This window comes from Cnephaeus nilssonii (genome assembly GCF_951640355.1).
Source record: "Cnephaeus nilssonii genome assembly, chromosome: 2".
Lineage (NCBI taxonomy): Eukaryota > Metazoa > Chordata > Mammalia > Chiroptera > Vespertilionidae > Cnephaeus > Cnephaeus nilssonii.
The window spans coordinates 51,598,823-51,624,559 of record NC_137073.1 but is presented as its reverse complement, the minus strand read 5'-3'; the positions used below and the strand labels follow the sequence as shown (position 1 = coordinate 51,624,559).

At 37.9% G+C, this 25,737-nt stretch overlaps 1 protein-coding gene and 1 pseudogene across 2 annotated transcripts in view; one reads left to right on the top strand and one right to left on the bottom strand.

Annotated features, from left to right (window-relative positions):
• Positions 1-25,737, top strand: part of MAN2A1 (mannosidase alpha class 2A member 1) — a 158,989-nt gene that overhangs the window by 9,989 nt on the left and 123,263 nt on the right. Inside the window, exons 2-3 of the mRNA XM_079799328.1 lie at positions 13,256-13,510; positions 16,626-16,770. Coding sequence (XP_079655454.1) covers positions 13,256-13,510; positions 16,626-16,770 — 400 coding nt within the window. The remainder of the gene's footprint in view (positions 1-13,255; positions 13,511-16,625; positions 16,771-25,737) is intronic.
• On the bottom strand, positions 180-887 carry LOC307115850 (small ribosomal subunit protein eS27-like; annotated as a pseudogene). The gene has a single exon. The product of its transcript is annotated as a small ribosomal subunit protein eS27-like (transcript).

The following is a 25,737-nucleotide window of genomic DNA, read 5'->3' as shown; positions in this document are numbered from 1 at the left end:
TCACAAGAAGTGAGGAGATTGACTTGGAATCTTTGTTGCCTGTTAAAGAGTATTTGGGAAAACAGGGTAGGTAGTTTGGGATCTGATTGTGAATTACCCTGAGAACCAGTCTGAAGAGTTATGAGTTAGATAGAAGTGAACCATTTGAAGTTACTAAGTATACAAGAAAGCTGCTTGAGAAAAGCAGGGCTGGAAAATTAATTTCATAGAAAATTTTAGACCTGGAAGAGAGCTAAGAGAATATTCAATCTAGACTATTCTGGTAGCAGTGTGTAGGAAGACTCAGATGCAGTAAGGAGCTGAGATTCTGAGGTTGTATAGACATAAGGCAGTAAATCCCTATACTAGTACTGAATTGGCTAGAGTCAAGAGGAAGAGGAAATATGTGGCAACATTCTGTAAAAAGAAGCAGCAAGGCTTTCTAATAGATTTGATAAAGGGTTGGTTTGAGTCAAAAATTTCTTCCACCTTTTTCCTTTGGGGTATTAGGAGATTGCCTGTACTGTTTGCAGAAAGGGATAGTTTGAAAGATAAGCTGGTTTGGAAGCCAAGTTCAGTTTTTGTTTGTTTGTTTGTTTGTACCCAACATGTGTTTATTGGAATGGTTTCCCACTCATATTGATTTGAGGTGCTTTTAATAGTGCTGCTTCCTTCTGAAGGAGCATCCTTCTGTCAGCCTTGCTTTTCCTCCTGTTGGCTGACAGAGAACAGTGGAGCAACCAACACACAAAACTACCGTTTGTGCATGGCTAAAGACGGTGGTGATTTATAGCATCCTGGGCATTTTACATGCATGAAGTAGGAATTGGGGCTCTGCACCAGGCGCTTCTTCTTGTGTTTCCTCTTCTCTTCTGGAGAAGGATGGAGGAATCCTTAGCGAGAGGCATATTGTTGTGGGGAGGTCATCACCGCCGGAAAGGCTTCAGTTTAATTTCTGATGATGTGGATGTTAGTAGAAATAGCCAAGTGGGCTGGAATGCCAGAGTGAGAGATCAGGGAAGAGAGATGCTGATCTGGTAGTCATCAGTATATGAGAGTGAATGAACTCACTCGGGACTATGCTTTGTGAGAAGAGAGCAGAGAGCCAAGTACATTTCTTATAGCCAAGAGCTCCACTTCTTATATTAAGATTATTGTGTAGCAGATGTTAATAAAATTAAGCAGCTTGTATTCAAATTGTCAGAAGCCAGATCATTGATCAGCACACTTAAGAAAAGATAAATCTATCATAAGGAAAGATTTCAAAGAAGCATTTCAATAGGAAATCATTTTTTTCTAGGCTTAAGAAAAGAAAATTCCTGTGTGTGTGTGTGTGTGTGTGTGTGTGTGTGTGTGTGTGTGTGTGAGAGAGAGAGAGAGAGAGAGAGAGAGAGATTTAATTAAATATTAAAAGGCAATACCCCAAGTAAGGACCTCAAAGTTCAAGGTTATTCTGAAGACAGATTTTTGAGAATACCAGAAATCCAATTACTTCTTGTTTATGGTGAAGAAGAGCCCCTACTCTTTGATTGGTTGCTGACCCCCCACAAACTGAAGAAGTAAGAACTGTGTTTGTGCCCAAGTCACCTCTTAAATTGTAGAGCCAATTGAGGACAACACTGGTGATTCAAGATATTTCTTGTGACTTTTATGGAGAAGATCTAACCAATAATTTCTTAAAAGAAGAAGAATAAAAAGATTTAAGAGCCCAAGAAATGTATATCCTTAACTCTTCTTTGAGTCTGATGGTATGACATTTAGACGTTTGCTATTATTGTAATTTTATATATTGTGCCTTACTATTGCATTGTTGCTTCTGTGGTATTTACCAGGTCCCACCTTACCCTTAGAGAACAATTGCTTCAGATGAATTTTTATAAAGTAAAGCCAGTAGGGAAGGACTTGTAAAACTATAGAATCTTTGGTGCTTGTAAAGGGTTAGTTAGGAAATTTAGAATTTAGAAAGGGGTAGAAGGAGCTTATTGAGGAAATGGTTGCTATAAATAAGCTAATTATCTACTTAGTACAACTCTATTTTCAGAGGCTCTCCAAAACTATTTCTCTATGAAAAACCATCTTAGACATGTCAGTTGCATTTATTTAATAACAGGTCCTAAAATACAATATGTGCCATTCATCCATGGGTGTTCAGAGAGTATAAATGGATAGTGCATAATAACACCTCTATAAAAAGATAGGCATATGTCAAAAAATATAAGAAAGATTACCAACATAGACCAACATTCATTGGCCAGATGACATATGACAGTATGACTGTGGTTCCCTGGGAATTGTTGCGGTATAAAAGTACATCTCATAAACTTCCGTGAGTAGTCTTGGGTAAAGTATACTGTTGATATATCTCAGAAGAGAAATACAGTAAAAATACATTTGAAGAAAAGTCAGTGGTTTTAAAACTTTTTTTTGGAAAAAAGTATAAAGAAAATAATGTTCCATAGAACAGTTTGAGAGGTATTGAATTTAAGAAAAATATTCGTATTAGACAACACTTAATTTGCTTAGTATAATGCTGCATTGTATGAAAATATTTCATAATTCAAACATTTTGCCCTATTTACAGGTCCTTCTAATAATAGTTATTAAAAAGATACCTGTTTGGCAGAATCTCATTTATATAGCAGCTTGGTGCCTAAAATGTTGCCTCAACAGGTGGTGGTTTCTGTGCTGCTGCATTGGGCTAGTGCAGGTGGGGTTCATAGGGTTTTCATTTAAATATACATCTGGAAGCTCACAGGGTAGAGATGGAGCTGTGTCCTGGAGCAGAAGAAAGTGCCAGCAACTGGAATCATGACTATGCTTTTGGAGGTGGTGAGAGGGTGGGGATTACAAAGGTGGGGAAAACCTGAGTGGCCTGTTGATATTTTAGGTGTGGGTTGAGAGTCTTCTATAGTGATTCTGGCAGCTGCAGAGTGGTTTACCCAGGTGCATCCACGAGTCCTTTGAGTACCCCACCGGGGCAAGGGATGGCGAGCTATGAGTCGAAGCTCTTCCCTTCACATACCCAGTGCAGGGACTCTTGTCATATACCTGTATCCTGCATCTAGCAGCCTCTGTTACTATCACATCTAGGCATGTGTGGGGTTATGAATATGATTTGCCAGGGCAAAGAATGCATTGCGCTTGTGTTTTAGCAAGGTATTATACAATTAAGTATTCTTTATGTTCACATAGTGAGGGCATTTATTTCCTTGAATGAACAAGTGGCAGTGTAAAGATAATACCTTGGAACAGATTCAGGCATGATAAGCCCTGGGTCTGGAAAATATCATTAAAAAGTCATTTGCAACTGTGATTTGTGCCTTGTTGATGCAGAAGTAGAGTTAGATACCTAACTGTGGCCACAGCCCCAGTTTGTACTCTTTTTGGCATCAACACTACACATCTTAAGGGGTAGAGTGGTCACTTGAGGGTTTACTTGTCATTCTATCATATCAAACTAAAATACTTTCTTGTTAAGTGCTTGAGATCTAACTGAAAAGCAGGATTTTCCTGTATATAGTTGAATAGCGTCTGACTGACTTAGAACTACTGCACTAATGGTGAAAACGCCTAGTGGAAAGCATCTGCTCTTTTACCAAATCACAGTCCCTATATTTAGCTTTAATGCAGTGGTTCTTAACTGCAGATGTGTGAGAATCGCCTGGTGAGCCTTTTACAATTATAAAAAGCAGCTCTGTGCACTCTCTTTTAGGTAATGCCATTCATTCCCACTGCTTTAAATTCATGTTTATACTGGCCACTCAAGTTTATATATTTTCCTGATTTTCAGACTTGCATATCTATCTCATAATACCACTGAACTATCTAGTAGTTCCAGAACAGAACCTTTGCCTCTCACTCTGCTCCTTCCCCCAGCATTTATTTTCCTAAAATGCTACCTGTCATCTTCCCAGTTGCCTTAGCAAGAAAAAGGCCATTTTTCTTGCCCTCTCCTTTCCTAGTTCATCAGTGCCAAATGCTTTCACATTCCTCCATCTCTACCATCCTGGCCCAAGGCACCAAGGTGTTTAACTGGCCAACTTCAGTAGCCTTTTACTCCACTTGCCCTACCATAGCTCCAGAACAGCTAAATACACTATTTATTAGTCCCCAAACTGTTCAAAATGGAGTTGTTGGTGTTTTTTTCTCTGAAAAATATTTTTAACCATAAAGTTTTTTCCTGCCTCCTTTATTCTATAGCCTTGTTAGAACAAAATATGCCCCTGGGGAAACAGCGTATAAAGTGGCATGGTCTCAGCCTCCATTGCTCCAATGCCTAGGGTCCTAGCTCCTCAGACTCAAAGCTCTCCACTTTGCATGGGGACTTGGGCAGCTTCCTCTGACAGGGACTCTTAAGTGTAAGGATACTTCCTAAGCTTTGTATTGGTTCAACTCTTTGCCAGGTGTATTAATTTTCTATTGCTGTAATAAATCACAACAAACAACGGCTTAAACTTTGTGAACCAGACTTCAGGAAGCTTTTTACCTGTGGGTGAGGGATGCTGGAGCATGCTGTGACCCTATGTCTAGCCTGCAGGGCACCCAGTGCAGGGATGCGTTACTGTACCAGTTTCGGGGGTGGTGTGGGATTTTTTTGACTCAGTCCGCAGGCCTCCACAGCACTGACAACTGTGTGGTCCTTGGCAAGTGTTACAGAGTGTGTGCAGTGACTGCAAGGGTCCTCAGTGGCACCTCCAGGTCCAGTAGCTAGGGATGAAGGCCAGACAGCTCTGGTGGCTAGAACAGGTAGTGTGCACACATTCAGCTCTGGGGGTTAGCTGCTAAGGCCCTCTGTAGAGGCAGGGGCTGGTGGCAAACATACATGTAAGTAGTGGGAGACAAGGCAGGCAGCCTGGGCTGGGGACAACTGTGGACGCACTGGTAGTTGCAGGGGCACTTGTTGATGTGCACTACCGTGATTGCTCAGTAGTGGATACTAATGACAGGGATTAGGCTGGGGGTGTGCAGGTGCACGGCTGGAGGGTCTAGCTGCAGGTGTGTGGTAGTACAGGCCAGTGACAAGACAGGGCTTCATCTGGGGCCACAAGCAACTGTGGAACCTTAGCTATAGGTGTGCTCTCCCATGGCTGCATAGTCTTCCTAAGCATACGTAGAAAGTGCAGACTGATGACAAGGGTCAGGTCCATGGTATATAAGTGCATAGCTAGCCCCATGGCAGTGGGGGTCAGCTGTGGAAGTTAAGACTGAAGTCTTGGATTCCTGCAGCCTCAGAGGCCTGAGCCGGCTGCTGCTGTGGTTCCTTGTTTCCAGAGAGGGTGGGGAGGGAGTAGGATGGAATATAGGTGGCTGGCATTAGTGAATGCCAATAGATGTGGGCTGAAAACTGGTGAAATCTACAGGGCTTTCATGGCAGCTGTGCTGACTTTTGGGTTGGACCTTATTTGGTGGAGAAAGCAGGGTTTGTCTGTAGAGCAGGTCACTGTGAACCCGTGTTGCTCTTTATATGTGACTGCTATTGGTAGCTCTTGCTTTTCTTCCTTGTTCTGAGCTGTCTATGTCTCTTTGTGCAGTGAAGGCTGGGGAAGCTTGTCATTTACCTGTTCTTCTTTCCCAGCAAAGGGGACTCTTTCTAGCTGGGGAGTTCCCTGTGGTGTTGAGCAGTACTAGCTTGGGGGATGGGATGATGCAGGCAAAATGAAGCTGTCTTCTTTTTGTGTGGGTGGTCATTCTCAGATTTTGTTGTTTAACTCTGTTGTTAAAGTTTTGTAAGAGATCTTCCAGAACTGTTTTTGTTCATTGATAACTAATTGTTTTATCTTTGTGGGAGGACGGAAGCTGCCATTTCAGTGAAGTTATTCTCTTGGCTGGGGCCCTTACTGAGATTTTAGGATGGATTCCTGGAATTTGTAATAATGACCGGCCTTTCAGATGATTCTGATGGTTCCTGTTGTACCCTGCTCACCTCACCACACTTGCTACATGGTGGGCATGGCACATTCAGTGATAGAGTCAAAGTCCAGAAAAATCTTGATGTGGCTGACTCTAACCAAATTAGATTTGAAGAGGGTAAAAATAAAATATGTTAGAAATTTAGAGTTTCAGATACATACCCACACATACATTGTGGTAAGGTTTTGTTTCTTTTGAATACTGCCATTGGTGGTTATAGTAAATGTGTAATAACATTTCCTCTACAGTTTTCTTAACTAGAAACTAGATTTGATTGTATGAAGATCTTATATCACTAGCATGGTATGAAGGATTCTAGAGTCATCTACAGTTTCTTTTTCCAAAGTCTCTCTATCCCCTGTATCAATTGTAGCCCATTGTTTACTGATGGTAGTGAATGTGGTCTGTACAGAATCCATAATCTTTTCCCAAGAAAAGGAGCCACATATTTTACCCTACTCACGAGGTCATGATTGTCACCTGTGGCCAAGAATGGATCAGGTTCTGTCATTTCTTAAACGGTCATGAAGATCACCCTATTATTTAGGACTTTCATTCTTCTTTTTGGGTTACAGTAAAGATTCTTTTTCCCCCCTTTCTTTAAAAAATGTTATTTTTATCTTTATTTAAAATTTAACTTTTTAATTTCTCGATTTTAGAGACAGGAAGAGAGAGAGAGACATTGATTTTGTTATCCCACTTATTTATGCATTCATTGGTTGCTTCTTGTATGTGTCCTGACTAGAGATTGAATCTGTAACTTTGGCATATTGGAGTGATGCGCTAACCAACTGAGCTACCTGGCCAGGGCCAGTTAGTGTTATTTTTATTTGTGTTATTTTTGGTGTAGGTTTATGTGCCCCAAAATGACATTTAATATTCCATAGAAAAAAAGTCACACAGTTTTTACTTTTCCCCCCTCAATAAATACAGGGGTGGGAAAAAGCAGTTTTACAGTAGTTCATATGGAAAATATAATAATTACTAAATAATAATATAAGAATGAACTCTAATACACATACTTACAACTGTAAACGTGCTCATTTCTGTATTTTGCAATCCTATTTTGCACCAGTTATTGTGCTAGGCATTAGGGTACAATAATGAATATGACAGCTATGGTTCCTGTTCCCAATATAGAGATTCATTAGTGATGGACATGGAGAAGCAATACCTGAATAAAATTGATAAAAATTTTGTGGAAGAAACAAAAAAAATAAGTTGACATAGAGTGTAACATGTGAGAGACCTATCTATTTTAGATAGGATGGCTAGGGAAGGTTATGCAGAGCGGACATTTGAGGGAGAGTTGAAGCACTGTATAGAGAATATGTTCCAAGATATTGAGATGGGATGGGGAGGAGCTGAATTAGAATTATCTTAGTGTGAAGCTAAGTTGCGAGGACAAAAAAGCAAAGGATAGAATGATAGATATGCAGGTCCTTATTGATTGTGGTGCAAGGTATTTTCAATATATTGATAAATGAACACTGGAATGTAAGAAAGGTATTGAATCTTATTAGGACATGGTTAAGAGATGTGGACATGAGAAATCAGTTAAGGGACTGCTTTACTAGGCTAGAAGAGAATGTCTGTGGCTTAGACCAGTGTGGTGGCATTTGAGAGGGAAGGAGGTTAATTGATTCAGTAAGTATCCTATATAATAAAGAGGTGATACGCAAATTGACCCTCACACCCTCGCACAAGATGGCCGCCCCCATGTGGTCAAAGATGGCCGGCAGGGGAGGGCAGTTGGGGGAGACCAGGCCTGCAAGGGAGGGCAGTTGGGGGAGACCAGGCCTGCAGGGGAGGGCAGTTAGGGGCGACCAGGCCTGCAGGGGAGGGCAGTTAGGGGCGACCAGACCAGCAGGGGAAGGCAGTTGGGGGGGACCAGGTATGCAGGGGAGGGCAGTTGGGGGTGACTGGGCCAGCAGGGGAGAGCAGTTAAGGGGCTACCAGGCTGGCAGGGGAGGGCAGTTGGGGGTTACCAGGCCGGCAGGGGAGGGATATCCCAGATTGGAGAGGGTGCAGGCTGGGCTGAAGGACACCCTTCCCTCCCCTCTCCCCCCCCTCCCCCCCCTCCCCCCCCCCCCCCCGTGCATGAATTTCGTGCACCGGGCCTCTACTTTTGGAGATAAGATGAAAAGAGCATGTAGGATGTGTGAGCAGGGTTGAATGTGTGAGCAGGGTTAGGGAGGGAGAATCAATTATGCCACCAAGATTTTGGGAGTGCTTAACCAACAAAGTGGAGATTCTTACTGAAGACTTAAAGACTATAGAAGGCTTTTTTTTTTTATGAAGATGTCTTTTGGACTTAAGTGTGAAACCCAAGTTGAGAAGTCAGTCATTTGGATAGACGGGTTTCTTTCTTTCTTCCTTCCTTCCTTCCTTCCTTCCTTCCTTCCTTCCTTCCTTCCTTCCTTCCTTCCTTCCTTCCTTCCTTCCTTCCTTCCTTCCTTCCTTTCTTTCTTTCTTTCTTTCTTTCTTTCTTTCTTCCCCTCCCCTCCCCTCCCCTCCCCTCCCCTCCCCTCCCCTCCCCTCCCCTCCCCTCCCTCCCTCCCTCCCTTCCTCCCTCCCTCCCTCCCTCCCTCCCTTCCTTCCTTCTTTCTTTCTTTCTTCTTTTTTTCCAGAGAAGAGGTTTCAGATCAAGATATAAATGTGGGAAACATCAATACAAAAAATATGGAATTTAAGCCATAGAGTAGATGAGATAATTTAAGATAGTATAGAGAAGGCAGAGAGCTCAAGGGCTAACCTTGAGAACTCCACAATTTAGATACTGAGGAGAGAGGGAGATTGATAAATAGTTGGCAGGAGGACAACCAAGAGTATGTTGTGCTGGGAGCCAATGAAGAAACAGTTTCTAGGAAGGAGTGCCAAATGCTCCTTGCGATGATGAATAAGGTGAAGACTGTTTGCTCATCAGGCTTGGCAACATGGAAGCTTTTGGATACTTTTCAAGAGCAGTTTTGGTGGAGTTGTGGGCAGGTACTGATTGGAATGGGCAAGTGAGTGAGTGGGAGTTTGTAAGGAAGGGGGATAATGAGTGTAGACTGTTGAGAACCCCTGTATGTCCCTGAAGGGGATAAGGCCATGGAAGGGAATATATGGCTAAGAAAAGCACTGGAATTTGACTTTTTTTTTTTTTTTTTTAAGATCGGATAAGATGTTAAGTTGAACCATAAGAAATTGGTGACATTTGACTACTTTTGACTTATGAGAATGTCAGTTTCCTATAGTTTGACCTAATAAAACATGTTATATTATTGAGAATGACTTGCTTTTAGAAGGGGACTTTGATGAAGTAATGTTGAGAGTTTAACCACAAGAATATAGCCTTTGAGCAATTGAGAGATGGGGTTGGAGCTCACCAGCAGTGTTGGCCTTTGAAGTGGGAGAGGAGAAGGCACATGTTTTTACATTGTAACAGGAAGGAAGAAGAAGGTGTGCAGATTCAGCATGCCTCAGTGATCACAGTGATGCCAATCCCAGCAACTCATGTCTTACTCAGGGGCAATAATTACATAAGACTTTTTTCAGATAATTTGTAGATGCACATTGATTGATTTTGTTCAGATGGCTGAGTGGCTCCTGATCCTATTTTGCCTTGTAGTAGGCTCTAAATTTTCTGTCTCAAAAGTCTTTGATATCAGTGATTTTTTTTTTTTTTGGCTCAGTTTTTCTCTCATAGAAAGCAGAAAAATAATCAAATACCATGATCTCCTTCCCCACTCCTCAGCAGTGCAACACCATGGCCTCCCTATAGAACTGATTAGCAAAAAATGAAGTGGTTTTCTCATAAGTAATTTTTTTATACTATAGAAAATTGTCTTTTTCAATATTACCATTGGTACTCTTTAACTTGTCATCATATGAAACATTATCTATGATTTCTATTACTTTAATGTAGACTATGAGCATATCCTTTTAAGGTCATACTACTCTTCTCTGTCTTGTACAGAATTTGCTTATGAAGTGTGTGTATTTCAAAAATTTCAGCTATTTGGAGGGAGACTTCATTCCACTGCATAATATAGTTTAAAAAATAATTTCCATTAAACCACAATGCTGACATATCCCTAGGCCACAGTTTTCTCCATGAACTTCATTCAGTACAGTATTCCAGGTACTAATCATTGATTGTATCTTTAAAGAAACAATGATATTGAAATCACCTTTAGTGCTTGCAGGGTCCTTTTTCATGAAACATCCATCTCCTATAATGTTTATTTTGAATAATACTCTCTTCCATGGGTTATGGGACCAGGAAGGAGCCCTGTTCTTTCTCGGTGTGTGTTTGTTGAGCTAAAGGCAGCTTTGCTGTGTGCATGGCTCCAGAATTATCTTTTTCTGAAAGTACAGGAAGATTTGGAGAAAGTCGGTGCTCTTATATTCTTTTATACACTATTAAGTGTCTGATAAAACATGTGGCATCTTTCAAAACTCTAGGATGGTAGTATTTATTTATTTACTTTTAGCCTTTCCAGCACAACTTTTAATTTTCATTGGAATAAATTTATTTTTCCCTTTAACATTTTCAAAAATTTATTTTGAATTATAGTTGACATAATATTATATTAGTTTCAGGTATACAGCATAGTGATTTAACATTTATAAACCTTACAAAGTGATCACCACAAGTCTAGTAACCATCTGTCACCGTACATACTTATAACAATATTATTGGGGTGATATTTTAGACTAAGCTAAGGCTTTATTTTATGGAGATGTGTAGCTTTACTACAGGCAGAACAAGTCATTGTGTTCTAATTCTGCTTGCAATCAGAAGAACTTGATTTACTGTTGTTACCTGCTGTGGTAGAAATTGCAAGCATCACTGAAGTAGACTTGCATCCTCAGCATTGGAAATATTCATTTCATCAGGAATGATTTCAAAAAGCCACAGTCTGTGATAAATGAGTGAAGAAAAATTTTTCCCTTATTTCAGATAGCCTTTGATAGTATGTCTGTTTTGGAAAATAGGTACAGATTAGTCAGCTGTGTACCTGTCTCTCAAATATTTTTAGCTTCTTTGGGTGAACTTTGGGTTATGCCAAGAGTCCTCTATGGCCTTTCTTCGGAGAAACGCTCAACCAACATCGATGTGTGCTTATAAAAAGGGCTTGTAGTATATATAACACTGCTCAACAGCTTTGCTGACCTGAAGTCTACATGGTTCAACTAGTTTTTCTTTGAACCCTGAACTAGTAATGTACTGATCATCAGGTTTCCTTTGCTTTGCCATTTCTAGTCATGAACTGATCTATATTCTCTGTCTTGCTTTTCACTAGGGACTTGTCTTGCAGGATGAGTTCTGTGCTAAAATGTTGCACTTCCTGCTTCTATATACGCTGATGAACAGGCTTCAGAGTTCTACCTTGTGGAGACATGCCACCCCACCTAGAGATGACAGATACCTTAAAGGACTGCAGTTTTGATATGTGTGGGGCTATTTCTGTCTCTATTAAGTAGAGAGGCTTATGAGAGCATCTTTGAAGTCTGAGGAGGTACATATCTGTCTTGTGCTCCTTGTTTCTCGTACGTCAGGGCTTTGAGTATTCATCTCCAGTGTTATCTCTCCTACTCACCTCCCAAGGTAATTTGCTTCTAATTTTGGCTACTTTTTTTCTTATTCTAAAATGTCTTCCCTTGCCCCTTCAGACTTCTGTCAGTTTTCACAGTTTGCTGAAATGGACTTCTTTTGGTAGATAGCTGTCTGTTGACTTCTCCTCTCCCTTATTGAGCTGGCTAGTAACCTGGGAGTAAAAACCTTGTTTCTCTCAGTCTCCCCATTGCAAAGGCAACAACTGTTCATAACAAGACAAAAAAGGAAGCCTAGCTGTTGTGACTCAGTTGGTTGAGCATCATCCCATGCCCTGAGAGTTTGTCAGTTCTATTCCCTGCCAGGGCACATGCCTGGGTTATGGGCTCAATTGCCAGTAGAAGGTGTGCAGGAGGCAGGCAATTGATGTTTCTCTCTTTCCCTTCTCTTACTTTCTAATATCAAAAACATTTTTTTAAAAAGAATATAAATGCTCATAACCAGTTTTTACCATCTCAATTATGGCCTTCCATATGTATTATTTTTCAAAAGGGGAATCATCATGTCATATATACTATTTTATTCATACATACTATTTTAAAACTGCTTTTTTTCCACTGTATCTTCTGAAAGTACCTTCTCATATATTTTTATTTAAAAAATTATATTCCTAACTTTTCAGTCCCTGAAAACTGTTCTGTGATATTAGATATTGACCAGTCCTTCATTTTTGGACATTTAAGTGTTTTAGCTTCTTTTCTCTTTTCCCTTCCTCCTTTCTGTCTTTTTGTTACTTGTACTGTGATAGAATTTTTGTTTCTGGGTATCTAGAGTTGTTTGCTCACTATCCATATAGTTATTTTATTAAACTCTAATGCGGACTTTTGGGGGTAAAGGGTAGGCTGTTTCTAGTTACATTGTCACCTTGTGTGTGTGTTTAGATAGGGACTCATATCTTATGCATTCCTGCCTTCCCAGCATGTAGCATTATACCTGGCACAGTGGGTGTTCACTAAAGAATTATAGTTGCTTTCCAGAAATATGAGGGCCATTTGGCAAATTTATAACTATCTACTCTGTATTTGGAACCCTTGGAATATGAGTGAGCAAGACAGAGATTGTCCTTGCTCTCATAAGTTGAGGTGTTACTCTATATAGCAAGGTTTATGTTGTAGAGAGAGCAAGCCTCTATAATTAATGTCAGGATCAATTAAAAACCTAAAGTCACACAATGTAATATAACCAGTCTAAATGACTTAATAATGTGTGGTTACTTGGATAGTTCATGTCAGTTTTTTTTTCTTCAAGCTTATGGTGAAATTAACAATTGACTAATTGATTTTTCTGTAGATCATAGCTCTTATTTAGGATTGTCCACTAGTGTTACTGATTGAGATGAAATGATTGTTTTCAGGTTTAAAGGTCACTTTTTGACCTTTGGGAATAACTAGAATAATTTATAGTTAAATTTAAAATTTTATACCTGAATATAATGTGTTACTGTACTTAGTGATTTTAGAGACCAAAAGATATTTTAGGGCTGAGTGTGGGATAATAGGAAATATATCCCCAAATATTTTTTGTCCTTCTGTTGCTCTTTTTAAAATATGATTAGACAAAGATTGCAGCCATGAAGATTTTCTGCTGTAAATTTGTATTTCAACCATCCAGCTGTTAATGCTTTCTATGATCCCACTTATAAAAGTGGAAAGTGAAGGGTGAGTGGCTGCCCTCTTGAGCAGGCACATAACTTAAAAAAAATATATGGGTGTCTCAGAGCTATGTTAGAGTTTCATATAGCTGCCTCTTTCTGTTTTATTGTAGGGCCAGCTCTCAATGTTGCAAGAAAAAATAGACCATTTGGAGCGTTTGCTAGCTGAGAATAATGAGATCATCTCAAATATTAGAGATTCGGTCATCAATTTGAGTGAGTCTGTGGAGGATGGGCCAAAAAGTTCACAAGGCAATTTCAGCCAACGTGCTGGCTCACCTTTTCTGCCATCGAAAAAGTCCCTCACAGTTGACCCTGAAGACTGTCTATTTGCTTCACAAAGTGGAAGTCAGAATGCAGATGTGCAGGTAATGTATGCATTTGTTAATAATCACTGGGTTTTTGCTTTTTTAGATTTGATCTGGTATCTGTTCTTACTTAGTAAGTTACTTAAATTCTATGGATTCTAGTTTCTGTGATTTGATTAATTACAAGATCATTAATATTCTTTTTTAGTGATAAAATTCAGTAATTCTGTGCTTCTAATTTTTTATTTTATTTTATACTTTGTGAATATGGCCATTTTGTATACCTCTTCAGTCTTGTTTTTTTGTAGCAGTTGTAGACCTTTAAAGGTTTAAATTTGGCCAAAGAGATTTTCTTACCTTCCTTTGGAGAGTACAAGAAGAGCCCTCCTCTTACTATATCACTGTTATACATTATAGGTTTCGCATAGTGTAGGGTTAGATGTTTTTTGCTGAATATGCCTTTATGAGAAGGAAGATATATATTCTAGAGTTGTGCTGTCCAATATGGCAGCCATTTGTGGCTACTGAATTTGGAATGTTGCTAGTTTGAATTGAAACGTGCTTGAAATATAATTTACACACGAAGTGTGGAAGATTTAGTATGAAAAAAAGAATCTATAAAGTATCTTGTTCATTTTCATATTGATTACATATTGAGATAGTAATATTTTGAATATATTGGCCTAAAATAAAACATGTCATTAAAATTAATTTTGCCTATTCCATTTTACTACAAAATTTAAAATTACATATTTGGCTTGTATTATTCTCTTTGATCACACTGTTCTAGAGGATAGTGGAGTTGAAGACTAGGTAAGAAAGAACTTTTGCCTTTCTTAAGCTTTGGGTGTGTCACTCATATTTTTTAGTTCTGCAAAATAGCAGAGAGCTATAGATTTAACCTTATACCTTAGACCAGAAATTGGAACTTTGTGACAGGACCCTATGAGGTGAATATTTTAAAGTTGGATAAAATGAGTTGGCTGTGTCCTGGCTTCTAAGTAGGAATTTTTACTAACTCCTGGGGACAGAGAACATTATATGACCTTGAGGACATGGCTCCCCGGCCAAGCTGGAAACTGGGAACAGTTGAGCTGGCCAGGCCTTATGCCTACAACCTCATCAGCTAGTGTGTGGCCAGGTTCAGTTAGGATTAGGATCCTATCCTGTGATTTGAAGGGATATCTATTTCTGTGAGGCTTGGCTTTGTTCAGGTTTTAATTCACTCCTTTTAAAGAGGAACAAAAAACTTTTTGGTAGGGGTGGGTCTAAATCTGGGATGGACAGAAAGGAGGTAGGAGCAACCATGGAATGCAGGCAGAGGGAGGCAGCAGGACTGGGAGATCTGCAGACTAAAGAAAGAACTGGGAGAAATAGCAGAGACTGCTAACACATCCTCCCTTGGCCAGCTGGTTCCCTAAGATTTGTTGACTTATCCTTGGTGCATTGTATTGTACTTTATTAAAGTCAGAAATTCTGAAGTGAGAAATATATTATTGCCTTAAAATACTTTGTATTCACTTTTATGTAGTTTGCTTGATATCTTAAAAAAGTTTTCTAACTCATTTATATATTAACTAGTGGCCCAGTACACAAATTCGTGCACATTGAAAGGAAATTAATTAGAAGAAATATTTTAATATTACTATTCGCCCTTTCTCTATAATAGAAGTGTCAACCAAATTCACGATTGACAATGACAGATCAAAACACATGTGTGCAATTGGCGCCAGCGAGAGGTTTATATGTATTGCACATGTGCGAGTCAACTTAGTCTTTTATAGATATAAACTTGCTTAATTAGACCTGCTTTCTGATTTAGCTAAACTTTTTCCAGCCCAGTGAAGCACCCCAACTTCTCTTTCAGGTAATTGTCAGCAACACAGCAGTAAATATCAACACAAAGCAGATTATTATTGTAGATCATGCAGGGAGAACAAAGGGTAAAATTTTTAACTGCAGCAGTGTTTGACTATATTCTGCTTAGTGAGAAAACCTAAAATCATTTTCAAGGTCCACCATTTCTTACTTCTTTTCAGTTGGGTCAAGTTTCTAAGCTTTCTAAATCTCTGTTTTCTGGCTAATGAAAAGAAAATAGGATTCCACTGAGTCTCCTATCTACCTACTCCAGGACTTCAGTGAGGATCAAATGAGATGAGGCAGGGGAAAATGCTTCACAGACATTTGGTTACAGTGTGAAATGTTTCTACCTGGCTATAAAGCAAGTCGTGTTCCTGGGCTGAAGAACTGCAAGGAGGCTAGTTGCTAGGGAGAGGAAGCTGGGCATTGCTACGTGACGTCATTACCCAGATGGTCGGACACTTAGCATATTAGCTATATATATATATATATATATATATATATATATATATATATATATAATATATATATATATATTAGGATTTAACTTTTACATAGTTGAAATTTTACCAAAGGGTATTTGTGTTGTTATATTTAATATTATAGAGAGTATGGAGAATAAAAGTTTTTAGGGTTTTTATTTTGGGGGAAGGGCAATAATTTTTCCTTTGTGTTCAAAATATATTATTATGTAGAAGGAATCCTGCATTGGAAACTTAGAAAGCATTTGAACACTTAAAAGCTATATCTCAATTTAAAATATTCCATTTTTAACCTAGTCAACCTTGTTGTAGTTTTATTTTTAGAACAAAAAAAGGTAAACATAACATATGCTAAATGAAAGAATAGAAATAGATGCATTTTCATTAAGATACAGATTTTAAAATATAAGAGATTGAGTATAAAATAATGACAACTCAAAGTAAAAAGTAATTTTCAGTAAATTGTTTTTTAATCTGGTCATAATCAATTTTTTTGGTTTGCTGTTTAGTTACTATCTACTCCTATTAAATTGTATTGGAAATAAAGCAGGGGAAGAGGAATTGAATGAAATTATTTTTTTATTAGAAGCAGATGGGGAAGGGGGTTACTAATCAGAATAGTTATGTAATCCAGGTAGCATTTTAAGCCTTTGAATGGTGATTAAATGTTTTCTGCCTTGAACCCTTCATGTCTACAGAAATAGTTTTATCTTGTAAAATATATACTTGGAGTACAACAATAAGTAGTTTTGAACAAATATTTTTCAGCATTAAGTTTAAATTAATAATGGCTATACATAATTAAACCTTTTATTTGTCTTTTATATTTTTAGATGTTGGATGTTTACAGTTTAATTCCTTTTGACAATCCAGATGGTGGAGTTTGGAAACAAGGATTTGACATTACCTATAAACTTAATGACTGGGACACTAAGCCCCTTCAAGTCTTTGTGGTGCCTCATTCCCATAATGATCCAGGTAAAATTTGCACTTCAAAAAAAAACTAGAGGTTATTAAACCCCCTGTAGGCACAGACTAGTTTAATGAGAATCTGGTGGCACCCACTTCTCAAATTTTTGAGAAATGTTCCTCGACTTTAAACAATATCATATTCCTTTTATATGTCATTGTATTTTGAGTTCTTACTTGCTTAATTTATGTACCATTTAAAGATAAAAGTTGTGCAGTATGAAAAAGTAATAACACAAAGAAGGGGGACAAAAGTTGCACACATTTAAGACACTGATCATTCATTTTAGTTACTTAGTATCACATCCTACATGGGAGAATTATTTCATGCCCATAAATTCTACATTTAAAAAGTCAGAATGCACATGGGAAAGTTTGAGTCTTTAAAATGGAGTAGTAGTACAAAATGATTAAGAGACAGACATGGGTGAGACCCAACCTCATCATGTCCAAAGTGTTAGGTCTTTAGGTAAATTACTTAATCTAAGAGTAAGTTTTTTTGCAGGTAGAATCAGGATAAAGTACTTCATAGGGTGAAATCTAAAGGCATGGTACACAGCCCAAAATTAACTACTATCATTGTCATTATTGTAATTGTTATTCCATATGATGACTTTTGATTTTTATTGGGGCCAGGGATTTTTTCCCCCCAAGATAAGTGTAAATCCTAAAATTATAATGGGAAATATGATTTTATGTTTGTATGATTTGCATGTATCTGTCCAATTTTCCCAACACCATTTATTGAAGAGACTGTCTTGACTCCATTGTATGCTCTTGTCTCTTTTGTCAAAGGTACTTGTTAGTGTGAAGGCACAGAGTAAATGCCCAGTGAATGTATTTGTAGGATTTCTTTTTGGAATGTACTTCCAAAGACACTTTTTTTTTTTGGAAGGACTTACTAATACTTCTATTTGTTCTTTATTACAGTTTCTCAATTTCATTACTATCAAAGGAAGCACTTTTCTCTTAGTACTTTGAAGTTTTTTTCTTTACTCCCAACATTTATCTCCTACTTGTATTCTTTCCCACTCGTTTACTGTCATGTATTCCTTTCTCTTTCTAAGATAACAAAACTAACAAGTTAGTGTCTGGACTCATGATTTGGGATATGTGCGCGTGTGTATGTCTTTGCTTGCGAGAGGTAATTAGGGAGATAGAAGTTGGATACTGAAATGTTTGAATTGCCAGAATACTTGAGTTTTTGTAAGCACAGAGGTATAAAACATATGAAATCAGTATTGTTTTTTGGAAATTTGTGATGAGCGTTACTATCCATCAGCTTCTGACCTGGTTTCTCTGTCTTTGGTCATAATGCCTTTAGATTTTTTTACAGATACCTATTAGTTTTATTAACTTTTCCTCTTACATGTTTTGTATCATCTTGCTCCTTAATCTTAGCCTGTTCCCTTAAATTCAAACTTAGGGCTGGCTGGGCATCATGGAAAGACTGTAGGGATTCTGAGCCAGGCAGAATGACTCCACTGTGTATTGCTCAGGTATCCTTGGGGACATGCTTATTTGTATATCTGTAAAATGGAGATCATACAGGTGGAGAGCATCTTAAGCAGGAGTTGGTTATGAAGTAAGTGCAAAAGGTGATGAAAATCACATCTAATCAAAATAGCACTAGGTTAAATAGTACATTTGCATTTAGGGAATGCATATTGTTATAGAACAGAAAGAGTTTGTCCACCTGGTGCTAGCAGAGCCAAATACTTTGGGAATTGCATTGGAGAAATATTGGCTATTTTATTGATAAATAGTGCCATCCAGGAGAAGAGGAAGCTAGTGCTCAAAAGCCTGAACTCCTCAATGGCATGTGGGTTAGGACTCTGGGGTCATGCTGGGAGCCGATTGGTCAGAAGTGAGGCAAGGGTGATCATTTCTACAAAGCCACTGTTCTCAAAACTGCCTGGTACTGCATAAGAACAGAAATACAGACCAATGGAACAGAACAGAGAACCCAGAAATTGACCTAATCCATTATGCTCATTTCATATTTGACAAAGGAGGCAAGAGCATACAATGGAGTCAAGACAATCTCTTCAATAAATGGTGTTGGGAAAATTGAACAGATACATGCAAAAAAATGAAACTAGACTACCAACTTACACCATACACAAAAATAAACTCCAAATGGATAAAGGACTTAAATGTAAGATGGGAAATCATAAAAATCTTAGAAGAATCCATAGGGAGCAAAATATAAGACATATGTTGTAGCAATATCTTGACCGATACAGCTCCTAAGGCAATGGAAACTAAGGAGAAAATAAACAAATGGGACTACATCAAAATAAAAAGCTACCGCACAGCAAAAGAAACCATCAACAAAACAACAAGAAAGCCCACTGCATGGGAGAACATATTTGCCAATGTTATATGCGATTAGGGTTTAATCTCCAAAATTTACAGGGAACTCATACAACTTAACAAAAGGAAGATAAACAATCCAATAAAAAATGGGCAAAGGACCTCAATAGACACTTTTTGAAAGAGGACATACAGAAGGCCAAGAGACATATGAAAACATGCTCAAAGTCACTAATCAGAGAGATGCAAATCAAAATGACAATGAGGTACCATCTCACACCTGTCAGAATAGCTGTCTTCAACAAATCATCAAATGACAAGTGCTGGCAAGAATGTGGAGAAAAAGGAACCCTCTTGCACTGCTGGTGGGAATGGAGACTGGTGCAACCACTGTGGAAAACAGTATGGAGTTTCCTCAAAAAATTAAAAATGGTACTCCCATTAACCCAGTAATCCCACTTCTAGGAACATATCCCAAGAAATCAAACACCAATCAGAAAGGTTACATGCACCCCTATGTTCATAGCAGTACAATTTACAATAGCTAAGATTTGGAAACAGCCTAAGTGCCATCAGCAGATGAGTGGATTAAAAAGCTGTGGTACATCTATATAATGGAATACTACACTGCTATAAAAAAGAAGGAACTTTTACCATTTGCAACATCATGGATGGACCTAGAGAGCATTATGATAAGCAAAATAAGCCAGTTGGAGAGAGATAAATATCACACGATGTCACTCATTTATGGAATATAATGAACAACATAAACTGATGAACAAAAAAGAGCCAAAAGAAAAAAATATTTTAGAATATAATAGAAGTAATCCTGTTATTTGCAGATTTTTAATATTTCCTACAACTTTTGTGATATACTATGCTAGTATAGTTTTGGTAATATTATATTTAAAATATTTTTTCTTGAAATATTAATGTTTATTGCATGTAACATTATATTTAAAATCGTTTTTCTTGGGGGGAAAAAAGGGTGATCATTTCTTTGGGTCTTGGGGAACTATGGGGTCTTTTCTGGTGTTTTTTTGTCTGGTGTCATGAGCAAGTTGCCAGATGTTGTTTCAACTCAGGGCTCAGGAACTGAAACAAAACTTAGGTCAAGATGTTGTCTTTAGTCTTCCAGAGATCCAGATTGTGTGAATAATAGGTCCAGGCTTCTGCTGCTTCAGAGGTTGCTGATTATTGGGGAGGAAAGGCTAGGTCTGGGAGGTAGGGAGAGAGAGACAGAGGGAGAGGGAAAGGGAGAGAATTTCTGGAGCTAAGTTTTAAAACTCAATTTAATCAAAGTCATAAGGACCCTTGGCTGTTTTTTTGTTTGTTTGTTTCTTTTGTTTTCTATATCAGATGCTCAATGAGGTGAGGTGTTTAAACTTCACATATGAGATCTGAGACTGCCTGTAGACTATAGATATTTTTTTCTATAAACCTCATTCACTCTGAAATATTCTCTTGGTGAGTGAAATAGCAGCAGAGCCACTTGTAGTAAATGGATTGTTCTTTCATCTTTTCTCTGTCGATCATGTGTAGTTTAATTCTTGCCACTTAATTGGGTGTGCGATGTGATTCCATTGTCTATTTTCTGTAGGTTTATAAATATAATTTGCAGTGTACCTTGTAGGTCCTCATGTGAACCCAACTTTCTTCCCTTTTTTATTTTTTAAAGGCCTTTATTATCCTTTCCCCCTTTCTGCTATCCTCAATTTCCATAAATCTCAATCTTGTTATCTACAACATGGGCACTTAACTATAATAATAAAATTAGCAGTTTACTAGGCTCTATGCCAAATGTTTTACTAGTATAAATGTCTAATGCCCCCAATAACCCTGGAAGGTTGGTGCGACTGTACATGATGGTGTTACCAACCTACCAAGCTTACATAGGTAGTGGCAACAGAATAGTTTCCTGTTGGTTTATCTGGATCTCCCACGTGAGTATACTAGAATGGCAGATACGTGTCTTCTATTATAGTCTATCCTCATTGCCTAGCTTACACTTGCCATGTCGTAACTGCTACATATATGTGTGGCCTTTTCTGACCTACCTCCATGCCCCTCAACAGCTTTCTCACACTGTACACACACACACACACACACAGACACACACACACGTTTCCATATAGGCACACGTAAATATTTATAGCATTTTTTTCTGGGCCTCCTCACTAGAATGTAAGTTCAATGAGGACTCAGACTTTGTCTTATTAACCACTGGGTGGCTAATGCCTAGAACAGTAACCAGCACACAGTACAGCTCATTTAGTTAAATAAGATAACGAATTAAGGAATCTGACTCTGCAGATTCAGATGAAATATTTAACCTTGGCTCACGATTTTAACTCCCTTCCTTTTTTTCTTCACATTGTCTACTTATTTCTGTTTAAAAAATATCTTTAGAACAAACGTTGTAATTTAAATACTAGAAACAGATGATGTCAACCTCATCAAGGGCAGGGATTGCCTCTGCCTTCTAGACTTTGTTTAATTCGAACTGTAGTGAGTATGTTGTTCTGTGAGAAGACATCCTTAATAACTGTTCCTGACTATAATAAAAGGATATGTCTGTTGGTATCCGAGTAGTCACAATTGAATCTTTTTGTCTTAGTAAAAGATGTTAATGACCCTTACCCTCAGGCCCTTCTCTACCTGAGGGAAAAATAATGGTGAGAAACAGACCTTGAAATCTATATAATGTTATTAATCAATGTCACCCCAATAAATCCAATTAAAAAATTTTAGAATAAGACGGGGGGGTGGGGGGTGAGGGCATGTGCTGGAGGTTGGGGGCGGGCAGGGAGAGGTCAAGTGTGTGTGGGGGGAATAAGACGTAAGACTTTAAACAATAAAGAATTTAAATTAAAAATAAATAAATTAGCCCTAACCGGTTTGGCTCAGTGGATAGAGCGTCGGCCTGCGGACTGAAAGGTCCCAGGTTCGATTCCGGTCAAGGGCATGTACCTTGGTTGCGGGCACATCCCCAGCAGGAGGTGTGCAGGAGGCAGCTGATCAATGTTTCTCTCTCATCGATGTTTCTAACTCTCTGTCCCTCTCCCTTCCTCTCTGTAAAAATCAATAAAATATATATTAAAAAAAATAAATAAATAAATAAATAAATAAATTAAATTAAAAATATTTCAGAATAAAATACCTCTTTAACAACAAAAAACAGACAGTAAAGTGATTTTTGCTACCAAGCAAAATTCTAGAGAAAAGAACTGCTGACTTTTCTTAATAATTTTCACCGCTTCTTAACAAATGTAGAATTTAGATAAACTAAATTATGAATCATTCAGATCATGAAAAACCACCTTTTCTGTGAAGGACAGAAGGTACGTGTACTTGCATCACAAGTCAAATGTGACTATGTAATGGGGAAGTCTTTGTGAAATATTCCTAAATAGAAGTGCAATTAGGCCGCTTACTTCCTAAATGAGATTTATAGAGATTTTTATTTTTTGCAGCAACAGTTTAAAACAAACTAACTCAGTAGTTTGTTTCATCAGTGAAGTTTTATCTGTTGGGAATAGAAATATTTGAAATAGGTATTTTAAAGATTCATGTATTTAGTTCCCCAACTTAAAGAATTATGTTGCTGTGTTTTTATATATGTAGATATTTTTCTATTTGGTCCACCTTGGCAATACCTCACAAGAAAGATGAATTTCAGTTATGTTTGTATTTTATTATAATTTCTAATTATGTCTTCTTCCAGTCCATAAGAACATGTAACAATTGTCATACAATATTTTGTGTGGTTTACATTAGTTAAAAGAAAATTGGAAAGGAATTGTTAAGTAAATGCTGATAACTTTTTACTGTTGCACTTTTGACAGTTTTGAATTATGGACCATGAAATTGAAATGTTAGTTGATTGATACATGTTCATGTTGTATTTAATGAGCTGATTAAAACACAATTATAGCACCTTTGTATCTATAATCTTAATTCTTTGCTTCCCACTAAATTGCTGAAATATTTAGGCAATTTTTCTTCAGAGAAATCATAGTGTGTAGAGAGAAGATAAGGTATACTAAATGGAAAGTTGGACAGCATGTTGTTAGTTAAGCAGTTTGTAAAAATGAACATCGAAAAATAATCCCTCATGTGGTATGACTCCAAAGTAGAAGGAAGGTCTAGGTTCAGGAGTCATACCTCAATATAATTTTCTTTTGTGCATTTGTAGAATTTTTAAAAAATATATGTTTTTATTGATTTCAGAGAGAGGAAGGGTAAGGGAGAGAGAGAGAAACATCACTGATGAGAGAGTATCATGGATTGGCTGCCTCCTGCATGGCTCCTACTGGGAATCAAGCCTGCAACTTGGAAATCCAACTATAACTCCTGGTTCATGTGTTGATGTTCAACCACTGAGCTATACTGGCCAGGCCATTTGCAGAATTTTTATTGACTCGAATGATTAGGATTTTTCAGCTTTTTTTTTTTTAGTTAAAAAAAGCAGATTTTTGCATTTAATATTATAAGATAATTTGAAATGAGTTTATATATCCTTAATCTTTAAAAAGTTTGTGAAAAAGAACAAAAACATGTGAGGAAATCACAGGGTAATGTTATTTTAAGTCTTTTCTGTTCAAATATTGTTAGGCACAGTTGGAAGAAAACAGTTCTGGTCAGCCATAGTGGGGCACAGGCCAGGTAAGGTGAGAGTCAGTGGAGACCTAGAACTCTGGCTGCCAAGGGCACTGCCGAGTGAAATGTAGTGATCAGGAGAGGGAGAGATTTGTATGTGAGCACCGTTTGGGGAGTACTTGGTTTTGTTTAGCTATTGTGGGATAATGTGAGCTCTTTGGTTTTGGCTACTGTGAACGGGGACTTTGAGTTTCTGGAGCTGAGATATTCTGAGGAAGAACTGAGAACTGGCATTCATTGCCTGTTCTGCATCAGGAAAATGTTGGGTATGTTACTTCATGTCATCCATTCTGCAACCCTGAAAAGTGGTAAAGTAAACCCACCCCATTTATGAGGTGAAGGCAGTGAGGCTAAGGTAGGTATAGTCATTTCTTCTTTCAGGGTCAGTTAGTTATAAATTGACAGGATGGTGAACTGCAGCTCAGATTTGCCTGATTCTGAGATGCATGTTCTTTCTGTTTACCATGCCACCTCTTAAGATACTTTATTTAGTTTAAATAACTTCATTCTTTTTTCTTTATGGGCATTCGCTAATTCAATGCATTTATTTGAACTTTATGTTGTTAATAGGGTTGCCAAATTAAAAAACAACAGTTTGCTCAGTTAAATTTGAATTTCAGGTAAACAATGAAAAAGTTTTAGTATACACACACACACACACACACACACACACACACCCAAATATCATGAGATCTATTTGTACTAAACATTTATTCATTATTTATTTGAAATTAAAATTTAACTGGCAACCTGTATTTTATCCAGTGATCTTAAATGTTAAGAAAATGTGTCATTTAAGATAAATATTTACATGGCTCTAGAGAATTGTCTTTTTAAGAGATCTCTAGAATTGATATAATGAGGTTCCTTTTCAGAGGGGGAAAAATCTATTTGGGCTCTGACTGGGCCGCATTCCTTAGGAGCACATATGTCAAGTAGCACTTAAGAGATGTAGGTGGTCATTAACTCCCAGTCCTCCCCATTTCAGTTACTTTTGTCTCTTTTAAGCCTGGATGCTTCAGAGCTCACCAGTGCCCTGATTATACAAACAATTGCTAGTACTTTTGGGAATTTACTGTTTTGGTCACTGTCCTAGGTATTTTACATATGTTAAATCCACTACTGCTCTCTGCAACTTTATGCCAAAAGTAATACTATTTAAACTGATAAGAACAGATACTACATTTGATCCTAGTCAAAAGGCTGAGAAGTGATAAAAAAAAGAAGTAATACTATTACCCTCATTTCATAGATGAGAAAACTGAGGCAGAAGAGAGGATAGGTAATGTGTCTAAGGAAGGGCTGGGTTTGAACCAGGACTTGTAACATTTATATAACATTGCCTCTTTTTAGGTAATGCTTCTGAAACAACAGGCAGAGCTTCTAGGAGAAAAGTCTTTTCAAGCCAGATGTCATATATGTTATGTTATTAATCATATAAAACATTTTATTAACTACTAGAGGCTCAATGCACAAAATTCATGCAAGGGGCTCGGCCCTTGCAGCCCCAGCTGCCTCGGCCCTCGCAGCCCCTGCTTCGTCTGGAAGGTTGTTCGGAAGGTCATTCTGCTGTTCAGTCTAAGTAGCATATTAGCTCTTTATTATATAGGATCTTGCAAAAGGAGGCATCTCCTGCACTGTTTCTTATTCTTTTTCCCCCCTGGTCTATCCCTATTGAAATGGATGTTTCTGCCCTTAAATATTGCATTAGTACATGAGATGGTGAGTGGTTTTCCTCATTGCTACATATTTTACAACTAAAAAGTTATTTAGAAGCAGTATTTTCCAGCTTTTAAAATAGTTTCTTCCAGAAACTTTGATAATTTGCCCACGTTTTGCACAATCATAAGGCTAAGTAGCCTCCTCACATATCTGAGAGTAACTCCTCAAAGGAGGTCAGTTTTTCTTTTACTTCTAATGATGTCTCATATTATAGACACTTTGCATGATTTCAAACAACCAAGCTCTATTTGGGGAAGGAAGACTTATTAAGACTGAAGT